The sequence below is a fragment of the Rhinolophus sinicus genome, linkage group LG09, assembly GCF_036562045.2.
Source record: "Rhinolophus sinicus isolate RSC01 linkage group LG09, ASM3656204v1, whole genome shotgun sequence".
NCBI classification, from domain to species: Eukaryota; Metazoa; Chordata; class Mammalia; order Chiroptera; family Rhinolophidae; genus Rhinolophus; species Rhinolophus sinicus.
The window spans coordinates 84,005,364-84,023,379 of record NC_133758.1 but is presented as its reverse complement, the minus strand read 5'-3'; the positions used below and the strand labels follow the sequence as shown (position 1 = coordinate 84,023,379).

Here is an 18,016-nt window from a genome sequence, read left to right as displayed (position 1 = left end):
TTTCTCTCTCAAAACATCTGATAACCGATCTAACCGCTGCTAAGTGACTAAAAGCCAGAGTGTATACAGTGTGCATACGCTGGACAAAAGGGATGACTCATGTCCCAGGTGGGACAGCATAAGATTTTGTCACACCACTCACTACTCAACAGCATGCAGTTTACAACTTACGAATTGTTTATTTCTGGAATTTTACATTTCATATTTTTGGACCACCGTTGGCCATGGCTAACTGAAACCATGGAGAATGAAACCACGGATAACCGGGGGGGGGGGGGGGGGTCTACTGTATCCATTTAGGTGGATCACAAAAAGGATTTCAGTACACCTCTGACACTGCACGCTCACCCTTAGCACTTGGTTTCACTGACCTTGTGGCACGGGCCACATTTTCTTACAGTTGTTTGTGACTGTCTCCCCCAGCAAATGAGACACTAATGATTATCATTTATGCAAGGATTACCATGTGCCAGAAACCGCACTACCCCTTGGCATACATTATTACTTCATTTAAATCTCCTAATACTAGGAAAAGGAAGCACTATCTTCTCCGTTCTATAAAGGGCAAAGCTAAGGCTTTGGTTTTAACCAAGCTGGGACGTAAAGACAGAACTGCCAACTCTGAAGGAAGAACCAGTACCTGAAGCCAATAACCAGATACACGGTTCTCCATGAGAGGATTAGTGGTCCGGCTGCTGAACGGGTGTGTCCTCACTGCCCCCGCCAGCTCTACAGCGCAGGACGCTGCCTCGTCATTTGTCTAACCCTTACGTGAACAAGATAATTCTATCCTCCGTTGTACACATTGTCCTCACAGTATTTTGAGGGGTAGATCAATCTTATTAACCCCAGATTTCAGAGGATCACATCATGGTCAGAGTTTTAAATTCCTCCTTTCAGATACTGTTCCCGAGTTTTAAATCTTGTATCTAATTTTATCAGTGCTAAAATTAGGAAAAGATGTGGTACTGGTTTATTTCCTGAATGCCTGCCTGCGTTGTGCTGGTTAATGATGATGGCAATAATAGCTACCGTTTATTAAATGCGTGCTACTCTGCTTAGTGCTTTGTAAACCATGATCCCACAAAATAGGTGTTGTTGCTTTGCCATTTTACAGACAGAAAAATAGGCTCGGGGCAGTTAAATGGCTTACCCAGTTTTACGTACTAATGTGGTCATTGGTCTACTAAAGAAGTGCATTGAGGATTTGAATCCAGTTCTTCTGGTCTCTGAATCAAGATTCTGGCTAGTGGTGTTACCTTGGACTAATTAACATACAGCTGCTGTGTGTCAGTTTCTTGACCTGTAAAATGGGGCGTGATATGACTGACCTCAGTGCGCTGGTGTGGATTACTTGGGTTACTAAACAGTAGGTGCTGGAACAGTGCTGGACTCATCGTGTCTGCTTAGTATCTGGCGCTATAAAAATAATAAGAATTACCATTAACGTTATTATCATTCACTGGGTTTTAATTATTGAAATCAAATATTAAACCATATAGAGTATATGAAGTAAAAAATATCCCCCTCTCACCAACCTCCTACTTCCTCTCCTTAACATTAACCCCTGATACCAGTTTGGTATACATCCTTCCAGAATATTTCCTGTACCATCTGAAACTATTTTAAATTTTCCTTTCGTTAATAAAATACGAGGTGAGAGTAGTAAAATAATCTTTTGTAGCGATCTTGACAATGGGAGAGTGGAAAGGTAAGAAGGAAGACAAATTCATTTATTCAGCAAATATTCATCAAATGCTTTCCGGGTGCCAAGCACTCTTAAATGCTGAGGAGTTGGCATGTTGAATTTCCATCTTGACTGTTCATTGATTTTCTTTTTTTGCTTTTATTTAGGACATGATGCATCAGCTTCTCCGAGGTCTGGACTTTCTTCATTCTCACCGAGTAGTACATCGTGATCTAAAACCACAGAACATTCTGGTGACCAGCAGTGGACAGATAAAACTGGCTGACTTCGGCCTTGCCCGCATCTACAGTTTTCAGATGGCTCTTACCTCAGTGGTGAGTGAGAGAGTGCTGTTCATTTCATTAAATTTATTCTTCCTCTTTTAAATGGCAAACTGCCCCCCATTCAAACCTCTGTTGTCATTACTGCCAGTGGTCAGCAGGTAGACAAAATGCCTGCACTTTTTCATATGGCCGTGGGGAGAAGGAAAGCATTCTGCTTACGACTATAGACACATCCGGACGGGGCTTGTTGTGGGCAGGACCCATTGCAGAAGCAGCCGGTTGCATCTTAGACACTAGAAAGGAATCACTTATAAGTTTCCAAATGCATAACCACTACTTTGAGAGCTGCATATATAATGTTTGGGGAAACAGTTCAAGGTCAAGGAAGAGAGAGCACCAGGAACGCTGACCTGTGTGCAGCATCTTGCTCTGAGGAGCAGCCAGGGTGCCTGCACAGCTGTGTGAGAAAACACTCCTCTGAAGCTGTAGTGCCAACTGTAAAGAAAAAAGTAAGTGTACAGTGAACTTGGAACACCCAGGAATAAGTAGCATCACCTTGCTGGGTGGTGCTCAGAAGGAAAGCATTCTGTCAGGCCAGAAGGGAAAGCATAAATTGAAGGGCTCTGTTTTGGCAAAGGATGATAGTTACATATCCTGTTCTTTGTCTCATTGGGACACAAAACCATAATATAATAGCTGTTGACTTTGGTTAGCTTCTATTTCTCCTTGTAGTTCCTGTAAGATGACTTTTTGTGACATTCTGCCCCAAAAGATAAGAAGAGAAGCCCGGGAGTAGGCAGTGATAACCCTTCTCTTTGAAAGACCGGTTTTACCTATAGTGATTCAACCATAGATACAAAACGCCAAGGAATGGCCCTTTGCTATGTTGCTTCTCTGAGGCAGAAGGTCGATGGGGAGAATCCGTTTGATTCAGTGTTGTCTGTAGAAATGACCCTCAAAGCATTAGATAAAGTCTTTTTTTAAAAAACAAAAAGCATCCTCTCAGGTAACTGTCGTTTTTCACATCCAGTCCATTTTTAGCCTTGAGGTGGTTCTCGCTCAGGGGCAGCACCGCCCTGGGTGTGGGGCACTGTTGAGAAATGTTTAGCCACGTCTTCGGTCATCACAGTGACTTGGGAAAAGGAGGTGGCTGCCAGGAGGTCAATATTCTGCACAACAAAAATGGTTTCCCCGCATTCCTGTCATGCCTCCGCTGAGAAGTAGAAATTTGGGAGGGGAGTTGGAAATTATCTGAGAGAGAGAATTTGCCTTTAGAAAAACATTCAGTTTACAAAAGGGTTGTGCTTCCCCACCCCCGAAATATGGACACTGCAACCTGGACAAGTGAGACCCCTTACTTTCCCAACATTATACACTTTACCTAGGGCACCCGAATTTTTACAGGGGATTCCTTGGAGTGTGCCCTCACTGGTAAAAGAGAAGTTGTACTTGATTCCTCTTTGTCTGCACACCATCGATTTTGAGAAGACAGACACAAGATGGTGATTAAAGGATATAGCCCAGCATTGGGCTAGGTCAAGCGAGCCCTTGTTTTCTTAGATAATCACATCAGAAAGGGCTGAGTCTGTGTGTTTCCCCAGTGGGAAGGGTGAGGTAGGTTGCTGGCTTCCCTAGGAAGTAGTTATACATGTTGTTTCAAGGCCCTGGGGAGAAGCTTGAATAGGAACCGGACGGTCATCAGAGAAACAGATGGAAGGAACTGGCCTCCTTTGGGTACATTAACTGAGGGAAGGATGAGCCATAACTGAGACCCTTTATTTTGATCCCCCCAAATGGGGACTAAAAACAATAAATAAAAACAGGAAACCTTATTAAATTTGAGGAATGATAGCCCAGCTTGTGCACAACGTCAATTAACATTCCATTCTGGCTGCAAGTCGATATGTTCAGACAGGAAAATGTAGACAAATTATTTCATAGGGAAGAGGGGAAGGGCAATCGTAATACCTCATTTTTCAATATCGAGTTTGTGCTGCGCACTCTATGTTACTTAGGGTGATATAAAGTAGAAAAACATTAGCAACTGGGAAAGACACCAGAACAAATGCAGACCTTACTTGAAAGAGTGATCGTTGGAATTTAATGGCAGTAATAACGGGTATGATTCCTATAGAGTACTACGTGTAAATTTTTTCCCATTGTTTTACTTTTTTATTTAAAGGAAAAATCCATTTGGTATAGCAATATGTCAGTTCACAAGTACAGGGTGACATATAAAGACTTGGAATCCCAATTTTTCAGACTAAACTGGTATTTATTTTTCCACTTCCTGGAAATACACATTTTTTAGTGGGTTATGTCATACAGGAACTGGGAGTCAACTTAGTCTGTGGAATGTTAAAGGAACTGCAAGTTAACTGATTCAAAACTGACATTTTCCAGCCATGAGAAATGCTAATATATTACTTATCTTCCAAAGCCTGGCTTCAGTGTCCCCTTCTGGTACCCCCTGCAGAAATGAATTCCTCCTTCCTCCCTCAGTGATTTCAGAGTAATATCTCATTCATGTCTTTCATAATACTGCTTTCTATCTTGTTTGTAATTATTTGGAAGTTTTATTTATCAGGCTATAAGCACTTTGAAGGAGCTGACCTGTTGAGGAATTAATTTAGGACAGTCATTATAAGTCCGGACTGTAGGTGCAGGTGTGTAGGTGTGACTTAGCTTGCTCCATCTGATAAGGCAGGTTCAAAGCCCTTTAGACACCTAACTCTGCTGGGCTGCTTTCAGCATGACACTCAGGTGCATTAGTGGGTTTTTGCTGCTCAGTATACAGCGAGGTATGCACAGGTACCCTTACGGAGTAAGGGTTGTTTCTACCTATTTCTTTAAAGGTTGTAGAATTAAGATGTGTATGGCTACATTGTATACCTTAGACTTGACAAGAGGGGGCCCCTGGCCTGGATCTCATGCTTTAGAGGAGCCTGCACTCATCATGCTACAGCCATTCCTCCCTTCATGGAGCCTGAAATCCAGGATGCCAAGGAGGCATGCCTCCTAGAACCCCCGTTTCCCCACCACCACACTACCACGCTGAGAGCGTTGGAATTCCCTGACTCAATGGGAACTGCATGAGCAATTCTCAGGGTCTTCCTCCTAACAGCAGATTGTGCCAGCTGTGGGTTCGCCTCAAGCATAAGGGGCAGCAGCTGGCAGGCAGAGTGTGGCTCTTCGGACTAGAGTGTCTGTCTGTGAGCCTCTGAGGCCCCTTAGGACTCGAGAAGCGGAGGCCATTATGCTTAGCACCCGACTTAGGTAATTTGTATCAGAAGAGTTTCTCTGAAACCATGAAAATTAATTTTGTGACCTGCATTGAAAAATTACACTTGTGTGAAACACCAAAGAGAACAGGTTACAGGGAGGTCCCTTGCATTGCATCTAAGTGATACGACAAAATCATGTCTCGTGATTATATAACCTCCGTGGCAGAAATGTTTCAAGAATATATGCTTATTCAATAGAACAACCATAAGACTAGCTAACATTCTATTTAGAGTCATTCTAAAGTCACCATTTCTAAGTACTTCCCATGTCGAATATGGTATATGGTGCAACTCATTTTTATCTGTCAAGACAAAAGGGACATAGAGACCAACCACTCAGCCAGCAGTTTTGGTCACGCCCGATGGCGCCCCCAGCTCTGACCGGGCGAGTCTCAGCAGACCTGGACCATCACTAGCCACGCGATGATGACGCTGATCATCGTGAAGCGCTGTGAACAGCAGCCCAGGGAGAAAATAGTCTTCTCTGTGTACAATGTAAAATCGTTCATTTTTTTTTTTTTTCTAAACTGAACCATGCGGCATGTAGGGTGCTAATGTTGCCATTGGGTTTGGAGTTTGGGGCACTCCTGATTAACCACCTCGTTTTGAAAGTGGGGAAACTGAAACTCTGGCAGGCAATTTGTGACCAGGTTCATGCTGAATTCACCAAATAGATTGTGAATGGCTTGGAGAATCCACACACCCCGCCCCCGACTCTTCCGCTCTTGTCCCCACCGTAGGCTCCAGTACTTCAGAGCGTATCAAACTATGTTCTTTAGGATTCTCTGGGTCTACAAAGCATATCCAGAGGTTCCACAAATGTTCAACAGCCCATTTTTTAATATATATGTTTAGTCTTGCTGACATTGTAATTTAAAAAACAACAACAAACTAGCTCATGCCACATTTTGACACAGTTGAATAACCCTGAGGCATGAGTTTAGTGCCTCCTGCTTAGCTAATTTTTTATGCAGACCTCCAAATGAAACTTCTTCTGCCACACTTGAGCACACCTGATTGTTTTGTAAATATATCATTGCTTAGGAAAAATCAAGTGTTCTCTGGATTATTCACTCCTATGTCCTCTTTAAAATCACCAGTGCAAGATGGTGGCAGTACACACATCGTGCTGTCGTCACTGTACATGAGACCACCTGGAGGCCAGTCAGCAGTGCCAGTGTTGACATTTCTGTATCCTGATGTGACTGCCAACCCTCAGGCAGTTAGAGCCACTCACTCCCTAGGACAGTCAACATAAAGCCGCCCGTGGATAAAAAGAAGTCTACACCTTAAAATGAGGTCGTTCCTTTTGGTGCCTCAGTAACTTAACATGCTGGGATGGAGGCCAGGATGGGTCTGCCTTAAAACAATTTCTGCTCTACAGTGAATAGTAGTACAGCAACTTTTCAGTGTATTTGGAGGGCCTTTCTATAATCACTAAACAAAAGATAAAATTAGCAATTTTCCTCTAAATGCCTGTGCCTAACACACACAGTTTAGAGAAAAATTCCCCTTTGTACCATAATGTACCACAGTGAGAATATCCCCCTGTCTTTTTAGTGACTTAATAAAATTCTCAGTGAATTACATTCCAAAGGTCTTTTTGTTCCGTATCATCTTCCCTATTAAAAGACATAAGCATTCTGAAAACATTTTCCACTCTGTAGAAATCAACAAACGACAACAAGTAAATAGTAAACATGAGAAGGCAGCCCTACAAAGCACAAAAATTCACTTGGAGATTTTCCTTCTGCTCGTATGGAATTGATAAGATTCCCAAAGTTGCCTTATTTAAGATTATTCATTTATTTAATACCACAAATACTACAAAAATTGAATTGCTTGCATTCCTTTCTTATGCCTCTAGCAATACATAGTTTCCTCCTCCAACCCCAGGGTTGGTAGCATTTAAAAAACACTAAAACAACCATGCAGATTCAGAACCTTTTTGATGAGCCTAAGGGAGAAAATTAACAAAATGGAGTTGGGGCATTCAGTTAACAAATAATTACTGATCACATGCCAGGCACTGTCAATGAATCTGAGAGGTGACTGTGGACAGAAATTAACAAGGTCTTTGCTATAATAGAACATATAATCAAAACGGGGAGACAGATCTTAATCAAATAGTCATACCAAGAAATGTATAGTTACAAACAGAGATAAGTTCTATAAAGGAACACCGTTGTATGAGGCCACGTGACTTAGGAACCCTCAATGGCTGGGCATCAAGGAAGGCACGGGCCTGCCCACCCATGCCAGGATGTGGGATGCTCACAGAGGTGGCCAGCATCCTCCTCTCGGAACCCACCTGGACACAGGCCCCATGGATATGTGCATCATACAATCCAGGCTTATTTTCTGTGTCTGTGTTTGGAATAGCTCATTGTACGGCACCCAGTTGGCACCATTAAGTTGACAAAGTGAAACAGGACCAGAGATCGGAGGACAATGTCATCTTTTACAGGAGAAAATAAATTGTTTATGCTTGTTTCCTCTCCGTGCATGTTGTATTTACTATGGAGACCTGGCAGGGTTAGTGCCTCGGCTTGGGCAGCCGACTTGCTCCCACAGAAGCCTGCAAATGCTGCCAGTACATACTGAGTAAATCAAACCAAGAGCATTACACGAGTATAATGGAAAAAACCCAAAGCCCTGTAGTCTCAGCACCTCAGGGAAAGTGCAGGACACACCTCTGAAGCCGGAAAGGCTCCTGTAACTCCCTCCCTGCTCAGCGTCTCCTTGCCATGACACAACCAGGTCTGTTTTGTGAAAACTTCACAGTTGCCAGTACATATTTCATAGTTAACAATGGGGTGTTTGTGCCGGTTTCGTTTTCACTTTCACCAGTGAGGGAAGTGGAACACAATGGAGCAGTGCACAGAGCTGGGAACAGGACACGTTTGCTTCAGGATTCCCAGGGCTGGGTACATGGAAAATGCCAGAGCCAAAACAAACATGAAAACCCATCCAGATCCTCCGTTACGCATTCTCGGCGGTAATAAAACACATTTCGAGATACCATCTGATAGGTTAACTCTGCCTCTTCAGTGAAGCAAACACTGGTGACCACGGTGAGAATGTCTCCCGTGTAGAAAGATACTGTAAGCTGTACGATACAGAAAGCTACTGGAGGTGTGTGTGCATACGCGTGGGTACTTAATTGCACCAAGTAGACTTGTGAAGTGAATCAAATGACTGCTTTCCTTATGTATAAAAGATAGTCATTCATTTGACTCACCTAGTTCTAGCTCCTCCATAAGTGGCTAATTAGTTCTGGACGAAAACGGTTTCACTGTAATGCTGCTGCCTGGAGGATGTTTCACTCAGAAAGGACAGGATGTTCTTTGCTTCCTCCATATATCTGTTCAGCTAGCATGTCCTATCAAGATATGGTATAGACAGGGTCTGGTGTTTTTATATCCCGTTATATAGACTCCTTGTATGATGCCATCGATGATATCTCAAAAGCTGGAGGCCAAGTGTCAGTGTAAAGACCAAGCGTTGTCTTAATGTTGAGAGCACTAAATGCTTCAGAGAGGATTTGCAGGCAAAAGGTTTCTCAGGGATACAGAAAATGGGAAAAAAAATTTGTTTCCTCTTAACATTGAACATTCTTATGGGAATATGCTTTTCATGCTTGATCAAGGGCTAGACTGATGAACTGTATTTAATGAGATAATTCCATATCCACTAAATTCACTTGAGTGTTGTGTTATGTTCATTCACAGACGTATGTGACACAGTCCTTGGAATTGAATATAAAACGATGTTTCTATAAATTGGATTTTTATGTCCTCTTGAACTCTTCGGATATGTGAGCCTCTTGGTTTTACAGATATCACTACTTCCTTGAAGGAAGGAAAAAGTGGAAGTATCTTCATTTTGCTTGGATTTGATAGTCTCATTGTGTAAGTTCCTAAGTCAAGATTTGTTATTGAAATTCTGTTACATTGGACATACCCATTTTTATTCACTCAATCCAAATCTTATACTACCACGTTTCCCTGAAAATAAGACCTACCCGGAAAATAAGCCCTAGCATGACTTTTCAGGATGCTCGTAATATAAAAGCAGCCCTACCATATTTCCCCGAAAATAAGACCGGACTTATATTAATTTTTGCTCCAAAAGATGCATTAGGGCTTATTTTATATTACGAGTGTCCTGAAAAATCATGCTACGGCTTATTTTCCGGTTAGGTCTTATTTTCAGAGAAACACGGTATGTTAGTGTTTCCCGCAGTGCCTTCCTGGCACATGGTAGGCACTTGTCAGTACATGGTGTGTTAATGAAATGAATCCTCTTGATTCTCTGGTGCCTAATGAATGAATTCCAAACTCTGTAGCTAAGCATGCAGTTTTTTTTGCAGTGTAGTCTTCCCATTAGCACTCCCACCCAGAGACCACTCCCATACACATAGCCTCATATTGCTTATTATCTAACACCATCTAATTTCTCACTACTCTTTGAATTTACTTTCTCTCCCAACTCCATGCTTTCAAGTGAATCAATGAATGAATTTCCAACTCTGGCTTTTCATCGTTGCTGTTGGGACCATTGCGTCATAATTATAAGCATCTAAAGTTTGTTTGTTTGTTTGTTTGTTTGTTTGTTTTTATTTGTTTTAGACGCAACTTGGAGCTAATCTTCCCAATAGCCTGCGTCACTCCCTGATAGTAACTTGAGCTCTGAGGGAGTAATATTTGCATTTTGAATGTCTGCCTGCACAGCCATTCCTAACGTTCTGGTAATCATTGTGCCTCATCCCTCCTTACCCAAGGTCACAAACCTTCCACACATCCCAACCTGTGCACTTACATTTTCTGCATGGCATGTTTTTTGAAAAATTAAGATCTTCGGTGATCCTTAGTGTGTCACAGGAAAAGGTTGAGAATGTGTGCGTTGTAATTTCTTTTAGTCAATTTACTTATTTATAGGTCACTTGGATCCTTGAAAAGATTAGGTACCTGTCTTTGTTAATTTGTCCAGGTCTCTCCAAAAGTTAAGCTCAAACTTTTATATGATTGCTTTGTAATGCTGGGTTTTCTTTCCTGTTTTATTGCTAATATTCCAAGTTTGTTTCTAAATGATGCTCTTTGGAACGCTTCCCCTTGTTGCTCCTGCGCTCTGCTTTCCTTTTCTCTAGGAATTAAAACACAGGCTGAGTGACATCATTGCGCCCAACATCTGTAAGGATACTGATGATTTTTAAATCCCTCATAAATTTGAATGTTAAACTTTACAGTTGGCTGTAGAGGAATAATCTACCTTCAAGTCTCAGGGAAACATCCAAAAGAAAGAAGGGGAAAGCGTAGGAGAATTTACTTTAGCGCTGCTCATGTATTTATTTTGAAGGCTGGCAGAATCTAAAAGTGAGGCTGTAAACTTAACAACTCAACCATAAAAACCCCAAAATAAGGGAGAAAAATCTCTACTACTTCTAGGTTTGGATACTAATATAAAGTTACAGGATTTCTATTCTTCCGCTGTCTTAAATTCTTTTTTTTTTTCTTTCTAAAGCTGTCCTTCCCTTTCTTTCCCTTTTATTTTGGTTAATTCATTTTTAAAGGTTACGATGCTTTGAAATGTATGGAAGTTTCCTGAATATTTGCTGGCATACTTCAGTTAATAGATTTCACAGTGATGTTGAATACTATCTGTACCTTATGTAACTGGGTGATTTCAGTGAGGTGGGGACTGTACATGGTATCAGTTCTTGTGGGAAAATATGCTTCAGTGGCTTACTGGCACTGCTCTTGGAATGTGGCATTTAAAAGTACCTTTTTACAGTGGGAAAGAATTCTGTCAAGAATAAACAGTCTGACCTTGTTAAATGGGCCAAAGTCTGTCTGTAACCTAGTTCCAGAAAACTAGCTTTTACTAGTTTAGAAAAAGCAGGTTAGAAAAATTACAACTAAAACTTTCTACAGAATGGGAAAAGTTACTAGTATCAAGTATATGAAATCAATTCCAAAAATGATGGTCTTTACATAGATTCATGAACACTTCTTTACTTGACTATAAGATCCCACTCTTCCAGAGTAGATGAAACATCAGGAGTATTGTTAGTTAGAAAAGCAGATTTTCTTTTTCCTGGAAAGACAAGACTGGCGTATAGAGAGGAGCTGTGGGAGGGGCTGTGTAGCATGGACCAACCGTGGGAAAGAAACCAACGGGCTTAGGGAGATGTGGAAGGAGTAAAAATTGCCCATTGCCCACAGGTCTGTATACTCTGAGCTCCGGAACGCAACAGTCTGTTGTTCTTAACCTTTCTCTCCATCCCTGCTTTCCCACCCACTTCAAACCCATTCACACAGCCCTGTCATCTTGCCTCTCCAGACCTCTTTCCTCCTGTTTGAAACAACATGCCAGTAGATTTTGTGCCTCCATGCCATTAGACAGTCTTTTCTCCGCTTAGATTGCCTTTCCCCTTTTCAGCCTAACCAACTCCTACTCATTCTTCAAGACTCAGTGCAAATGCCACCTCCTCCCTGAAGTTGGCCTGACTCTCTAGAATAAAGTCAGGCAGTTCTTCTGTGTACTTTTGATCTGCCTCTAATAGTATCTGATGTATAAAGAGAAGCGGAATGAAGGCAGAAAACGGAGAGGGTAGAAACTAGAGATAGTTCAATGAAGGTCTACAAAAAAGTGGGGAAAACACATCCATACCACAGTCAGACATGAGATGAACTTTATGGGGGGAAAAAAGAAGAAAATAAAAAAGTAGTATTCCTTTTAGTCAAATAAGTGTCTGTGGTCTTAAATCTCTTTGTATTACAGTGTTGTTGATCATAATGTGGATCCATTCTCAGGACATAGCAGTCATTACTGATGTAATCGTTGCTATTTTTATTGCCAGTTGTATAAATATATATATAATAATGTCTTTTGATATGATAAACATTTCCATTCAAAATGAAATAGATTGTCGTGAGTCTGCATAAGACATCTCACTAGTAATTGTGTGAATCTGAAGTGTTCTTATGGTTTAAAGTTTACTCGATTGTAATTAAGATGAATCTACCATTAAATGACTTTTTTTTTTTTCCGTATACAGATAGACCCTTTTTCTAAAACTCTGTCTTTTCCTCAGGACTTACATGACAGATGCTTTAGCTTCTTGGGCCTAAAAACCCAGTAACATGGTTGTGTTCTATGTAATTAGCCACCTGTCTTTCTGTTTCTCCTTTTTCACCCCTAGAATCCAGCTTTTGCTAAAGTTGGCAAATTATATACCTCACATGTGGTCATTATATGACTAAACCCTAATGAGGGATATGTAATGTCAACAGCCACAAAATACCATAATTTACTCTCTTCATTAGACAACAAGCACCTTGAGAGAAGAAACCCGGCATCACATATATTATGTGCACTAAATAGTAATTGGTAATGATGATGTACTTTTAAGATGTTTATATCCGTTATAAAAGTAACATATACTCATTATCGGCAAATTTGTGTGGTCTCAGATTCTCTCTTGCATTCTCTTGTTCTCTTGCATTCATTTTTTTTTTTTTAATGGTAACGTGGATTTGTTTTTCAGTTTTCAAAGTTGGAATGTCAAAATGGGGTTTAAAAGAAAGATGTCAATAAAGGTGTAGAATATTTTTTCAGCCCTTTGTGAGATTGTTCTTTTACGGGAACTGCTCACATTCACCTTTTTTCCCCTCACTGTTCCTAAGGAACAGCAAGTTTAGGAATTAGGTATTGGATATAATTCCAGGAAGAGTCTGTTGCGATTGAGGATGTTTTTTACAAAACTAAATAAAAATTTCACCATCACCACCGCGTGCTTCCCCAGCCCCCAAATATCATACAATCGATCACGGATGTTTCTCTTAAAAGAACGCTGTCACTTTCTTGAAGCCAGATGTTAAGATGGAAAGGTTTGGGAAGACATCAGAATTTAAAACATTATATGACTGGTATTCTTTCTGATATTGCATTTGTTTAGTTGTGTGTGTGTGTGTGTGTGTGTGTGTGTGTGTGTGTTCTATATCTCATCAGGTTTTGGTGAATAAATAGTTCACACCCTCCCAAGAGAATACGTCCTTTCTTTTCTTTAAACAGTGACTCCATTGATCCTGTTTTAGAATTTCTTCCCTTGTTTCTCTCTTCCTTCTTGGTAACATTGTTTTTGAAGCCTTACGTTGACTCAGGAGTTCCCAGAATATTCCTTTTTCTCTTTTACCATTTTCAACTATAAGCAAAGAAATTTATTTTCCTCAAAAAATCTTACTTCATTCAAGGCACTACAGCACAGCACATTAGTTAAGAGGGTAGATTCTGGACCCACACCTTTTATTTGAAGTTTATCTTGCTATTTAACAAGCTGTGTGACCTTAAATAAATTCATTAGCGTCTCTGTGTTTTGGGTTTTTTATTTGTTAAAAAATGGATAAAATAACCATGCCTACCTTATAGAATTGTTGTAGGAATTAACTAAGTTAACACATGAAAAGAATAAGTATCAGTAAAGTCCTATAATTTAATTATGTAGTAGTAATATTCATCTTTGCACCTGAAGATGAAGACAGGTGCAGAAATAAGTATAACCAATTAAACCATTTTCCTACTGCTAACCAGTCACCTAAGGACCACTAGTCCAGTTTCGGTTACTAATATCTCAGGGAGACCATTCTCTCCTTTTTCATTATTAAAGTGTTTGTCAAAAGGGAGAATGTTTCTAGTATTCCTGAAATGAGTATGTTGAGGAAATCTTCTTTCCACGGTCACTATTGTTTAAACACTGCCAATGTTTGGAAAATTCTTTCCCAAAATATACCTGCACCTGGTCTTTGTATACAGGAAGTTGAATATGCAAATCCAGAAAGCTGCAGAATTATCGCAATGAGACTGAGAATGGGTGAGCATGTTATTGTGAATGAACTGCACAGGTCGTACAAACTATCTAGCTTTCAAGCACCATCACTCAGTGTGAGGTCTCAGGGTCCCAGAAACCCAGTGCTGTTTTTTTCAGTCCTTGCTTCTTGCTGACTTTCAACTGCCAGGCAAGGAGTTAGGGTGGGAGAAGAGAAACTTGAGTTTTGACCCCATAGCACAAACCTTCATAACTGTTCTTTTTTTTTCCTTTACCACCCATAGGACCAAGTCCGGAAAGATAAGAAAAAAAATTTTTCAGAAAAGACATGTTCTGTATTTAATCTCCATAGAGAGGAGGGTAGGTGACCGAAATGTAATAATTCCTAAATTATAAAAGTAAATTCCTTTCCTTGCTCTACTCAAAATGGGCCTTTTAATCTTATTTCTAGACTAAACCATTTTGTACTCCAGTTACCACATTCGCTTGGGGGTAGGTGCTTAGTAGTTAATATTCAGAAAGTTTCATTTTCCAAATAAGTTAGATTCTTCCCCGGTCAATAAGTGACTCATTGTACCATGGATTAGGAATTAATATCACAAATAACATACACTTCTTTCCCATAGTCTGCTTAAGATGTGTCACATAAGAACTCTTCCAGCTATTAACCTTTCAAAAAAATTAGTTGAAAGAAATTCCTGAGGCTTTCAGCCCAGCCCTTGTATAACCTGCGCTGTCTTGTTTTGTTTTACAAAGCCATGCAGGAATGCCCCCCATTCACAAAAGGAGTTGGTACGTAAGCCAATAACTCAGTGGCATATTCAGTCTGCCATTCAGGGAATTTGCGTGTGGCATTTGCTACAATTGCTTAGTCTCTAATTTAGTTTTGAAGAACAATTGTCTTAGTGTTGCTCTTATCAACCTAGCACCCAAGTCAGTATTCAGATTAAACCAAGATACTGTCTTTGAAGAAAATGTACTCTGGCTTTTCTTAGATTCAAGGTAAAGGTGTGGTTTGGCGACATAAGCGGCATTGTGTGGAAATCAGGAGCTTCTGCAATATGACCTGACTAGGATCCAGCTCTCTTCACACAGTTCTTGCTCTGAACTCCCACAGCACTTTTTTTTTTCCCCCCTGATTTTTTTTTTAACTTTTTAAAATTTATTTGTGTGTTTCCAAGACCCATCAGCTCCAAGTCAAGCAGTTGTTTCAATCTAGTTGTGGAGGGTGCAGCTCACAGTGATCATGTGAGGATCGAACCAGCGACCTTGCTATCAAGAGCACTGTGCTCTAACCAACTGAGCTAATCGGCTGCCCCCCACAGCACTTCTTAAGCCACCCAACTCAGCCTTTACAAGAAGCCTTTTACTCTCTACTTAAGCTTAAGGTGACTTCCTTTTTTCTTTCTTTTTTTTTTTAAATGCTGCTCAAAGCTCCTTGAATCACGGACAATGACTTGTGTTTGTTAAGCATGTTTAGTGTAGACCAGAAACCTAGGCGATCCGGTGATGCTTGGTGGAATAACTACTTGTAATACTCTCCTTCTCTTGGTACCTATAGGACATCGTAATGGAAATACCACTACTATTCCAGATGTTTTATTACTATTAATGTGTATGTGTAGAATTCTAAGTACAGAGTTTACTCACAAGATAAAGATATTTTCAGATAAACAAAAACCAAGACAGTTTACTTCCAGCTTTTCACTAAAGAAACTTCTAAAGGACATACTTCAAAGAGAAGGAAAATAATCCTCAAAGGAATGTCTGAGATGCAAGAAAGAATGGTGTGTACATAAATACGGTAAATACGTCTGAATAAGTCATCAATCACAGTAAATGTAAATGTACAAAACTCACCAGTTAACAGATAGAGAATGTTAGATTGCATTTTTAAAATTTTTTCTAATACCAACTCTGCTTTTTCAAGAAACAGAAAACTTTGATCCTCTGCTTGTTGGAACATAAAATGGTACACTACTTAGGAAAATAATTTGACATTACCTATATAGTTTAACATGCTCATTCCATGAAACCCTGCAATTTCTTGCCTAGAGACATACCTTAGAGAAATCTGCTCTTATGCAGCAAGAGTTATATTCAGGAAAATTCATAGCGACATTGTTTGTAAAAGTAAAATCTGAAACAACCCAAATATTCCCAGACAACTGAATAATTAAATCAACCCTGGTATAGTCACACAATAAAACTAACTATACAGCAGTGAAAATGAATGAACTGTAGCTCTAGGCAACAACAGGGATGAATCTTAGAAACAGTATTGAATGAAAAAAAACAAAGCAAAGAAAGTTATAAAGTATAGGAAATAGTTATAAACCTCAGAAACAAGCAATACTAAATATTAAATTATTTAGGTATATTTATGTGATAAAACTAGCAACACTTTTTTTAAAACAAGGCAGTGAAAAACACCAGACTTAGAATAGTGGTTACCTGTGGGGGCAAAGAGAGGTAAGGAAGCAAGGGAATGGAATTGAAAAGAGTATTAAAAAGAACAGAGGAAGCAGGAGGTCTCTGAACACCCAAATAGGCACAGCATCATTAAAGCCTTGCACTTACCTCCTTGGCCTTTTATTTAGACTCATGCTGTCATGTAATGTGATTTCTTCAAGTTTTGCTGTACGATTCTTGCTGGCCAGGCACTGGCTTGAAAGTGTAGAAGTTGATGAAACAGATAAAATCTCCCCGCATTCTTGTGGGGAAGATGTATGATAAATAAGTGTTAATGGGTTGTATAATTTCAGGTAGTGATAACTTACGAAGCACCACGACAGGATGAGAGGATAAGGTGTGATAGAATGAGAGGCAGGGTCGTCACAACTGAGATCCGGGAAGTTGTCCGGGGTCCAGCTCTGAGGGGTGTGTTGTGAAAGGGTTGAATCCATTTTTAAGTATAATAGGAAGCCGTCTAAGGGCTTTGAATAAGGGGCCTAGTCCATAGTAGAGAAGAAGCCAGGAAAGGTGTTAGATTGATGAACGGGGGTTGTGTAACAGCTGGGAAAAAGACAATTGATAATAGGACACAAGCAAGAAAATTTTTCAATGATTTAAGTAATACTGTTTCAGAGCTTGAAGAGAGAAACTTAAGTAATCTTGGAAATTCTGTTTTAGCTAAGTCTTTATCCGTCTTCCCAGATCAATGAGATGTGAAAATAGTAGTGACTTGCATACACACACACAAACACACACATACACACACAACACAACACACATTCTTTTCATGACACATTCCGGTCATAAAAATATGACATTTTTATCCAGAAAATTGAGAATACTTATGTTGTGCTTTAATTACTTAGCTATAAGTGATACTATAATAATTAATGAGATCATTTGAATTGTTTTTGCCCATCCCGAGATTTGCAGTATGTGTGTGCAATGAGTAGTAGTATCATTAATTATTGTGCAGTATAAAAAGAGACTTTTCTTTAAAAATCTGTTATTACTCATTACTCAATTAAGTTCAGCTGGGACTATTTATGAGCAGCAGTGGATTTACTGTGCCTAATGGATTTTAAGCTTCAGAGCCCTTCGCTTGCAGCCCCGTACACACTCCAAGGCCATGGGAAAGGCCGCAGCAAGGTGTCCATGTGGTCTTTTTTTTTTCAATTGCAGAACTAAGCTGTTTTAAATGCAGTTGATTAACACTGCTTATCTCCACTCCACCACATTTTCCTTCGTGTCAGATGTCACCTTCACCATGAGTGCTGTTAACCCTCAGTTTTGTGCAGGCAGCCTTCTGGTCCCCACCATGTTACTATAGTAGATATTCTAAAGCCCTCATCTTGCTTATTAGCATCTACTGATACATGTCCGCTTCTCTCTTCATCTCTTGTGGATATCCACCTTGGCCTCTGTGACACCGTAGTTTCCTGCTTTTCATCCTCACGACCTCATTGCTCTTTGGTGACTG

At 40.1% G+C, this 18,016-nt stretch overlaps 1 protein-coding gene and 1 long non-coding RNA gene across 5 annotated transcripts in view; one reads left to right on the top strand and one right to left on the bottom strand.

Annotated features, from left to right (window-relative positions):
- CDK6 (cyclin dependent kinase 6) overlaps window positions 1–18,016 on the top strand; it is a 218,899-nt gene that overhangs the window by 108,836 nt on the left and 92,047 nt on the right. For all 4 annotated transcript variants that reach the window (XM_019729705.2, XM_074340727.1, XM_074340726.1 and 1 more), the window contains exon 4: window positions 1,855–2,022. In XM_019729705.2, coding sequence (XP_019585264.1) covers window positions 1,855–2,022 — 168 coding nt within the window. The remainder of the gene's footprint in view (window positions 1–1,854; window positions 2,023–18,016) is intronic.
- On the bottom strand, window positions 2,030–16,782 carry LOC109446378 (uncharacterized). The gene is made up of 3 exons (XR_002137204.2): window positions 16,663–16,782; window positions 2,382–2,466; window positions 2,030–2,264 (listed from the first exon to the last, which is right to left on the bottom strand). It is a non-coding gene; the product is annotated as an uncharacterized LOC109446378 (long non-coding RNA).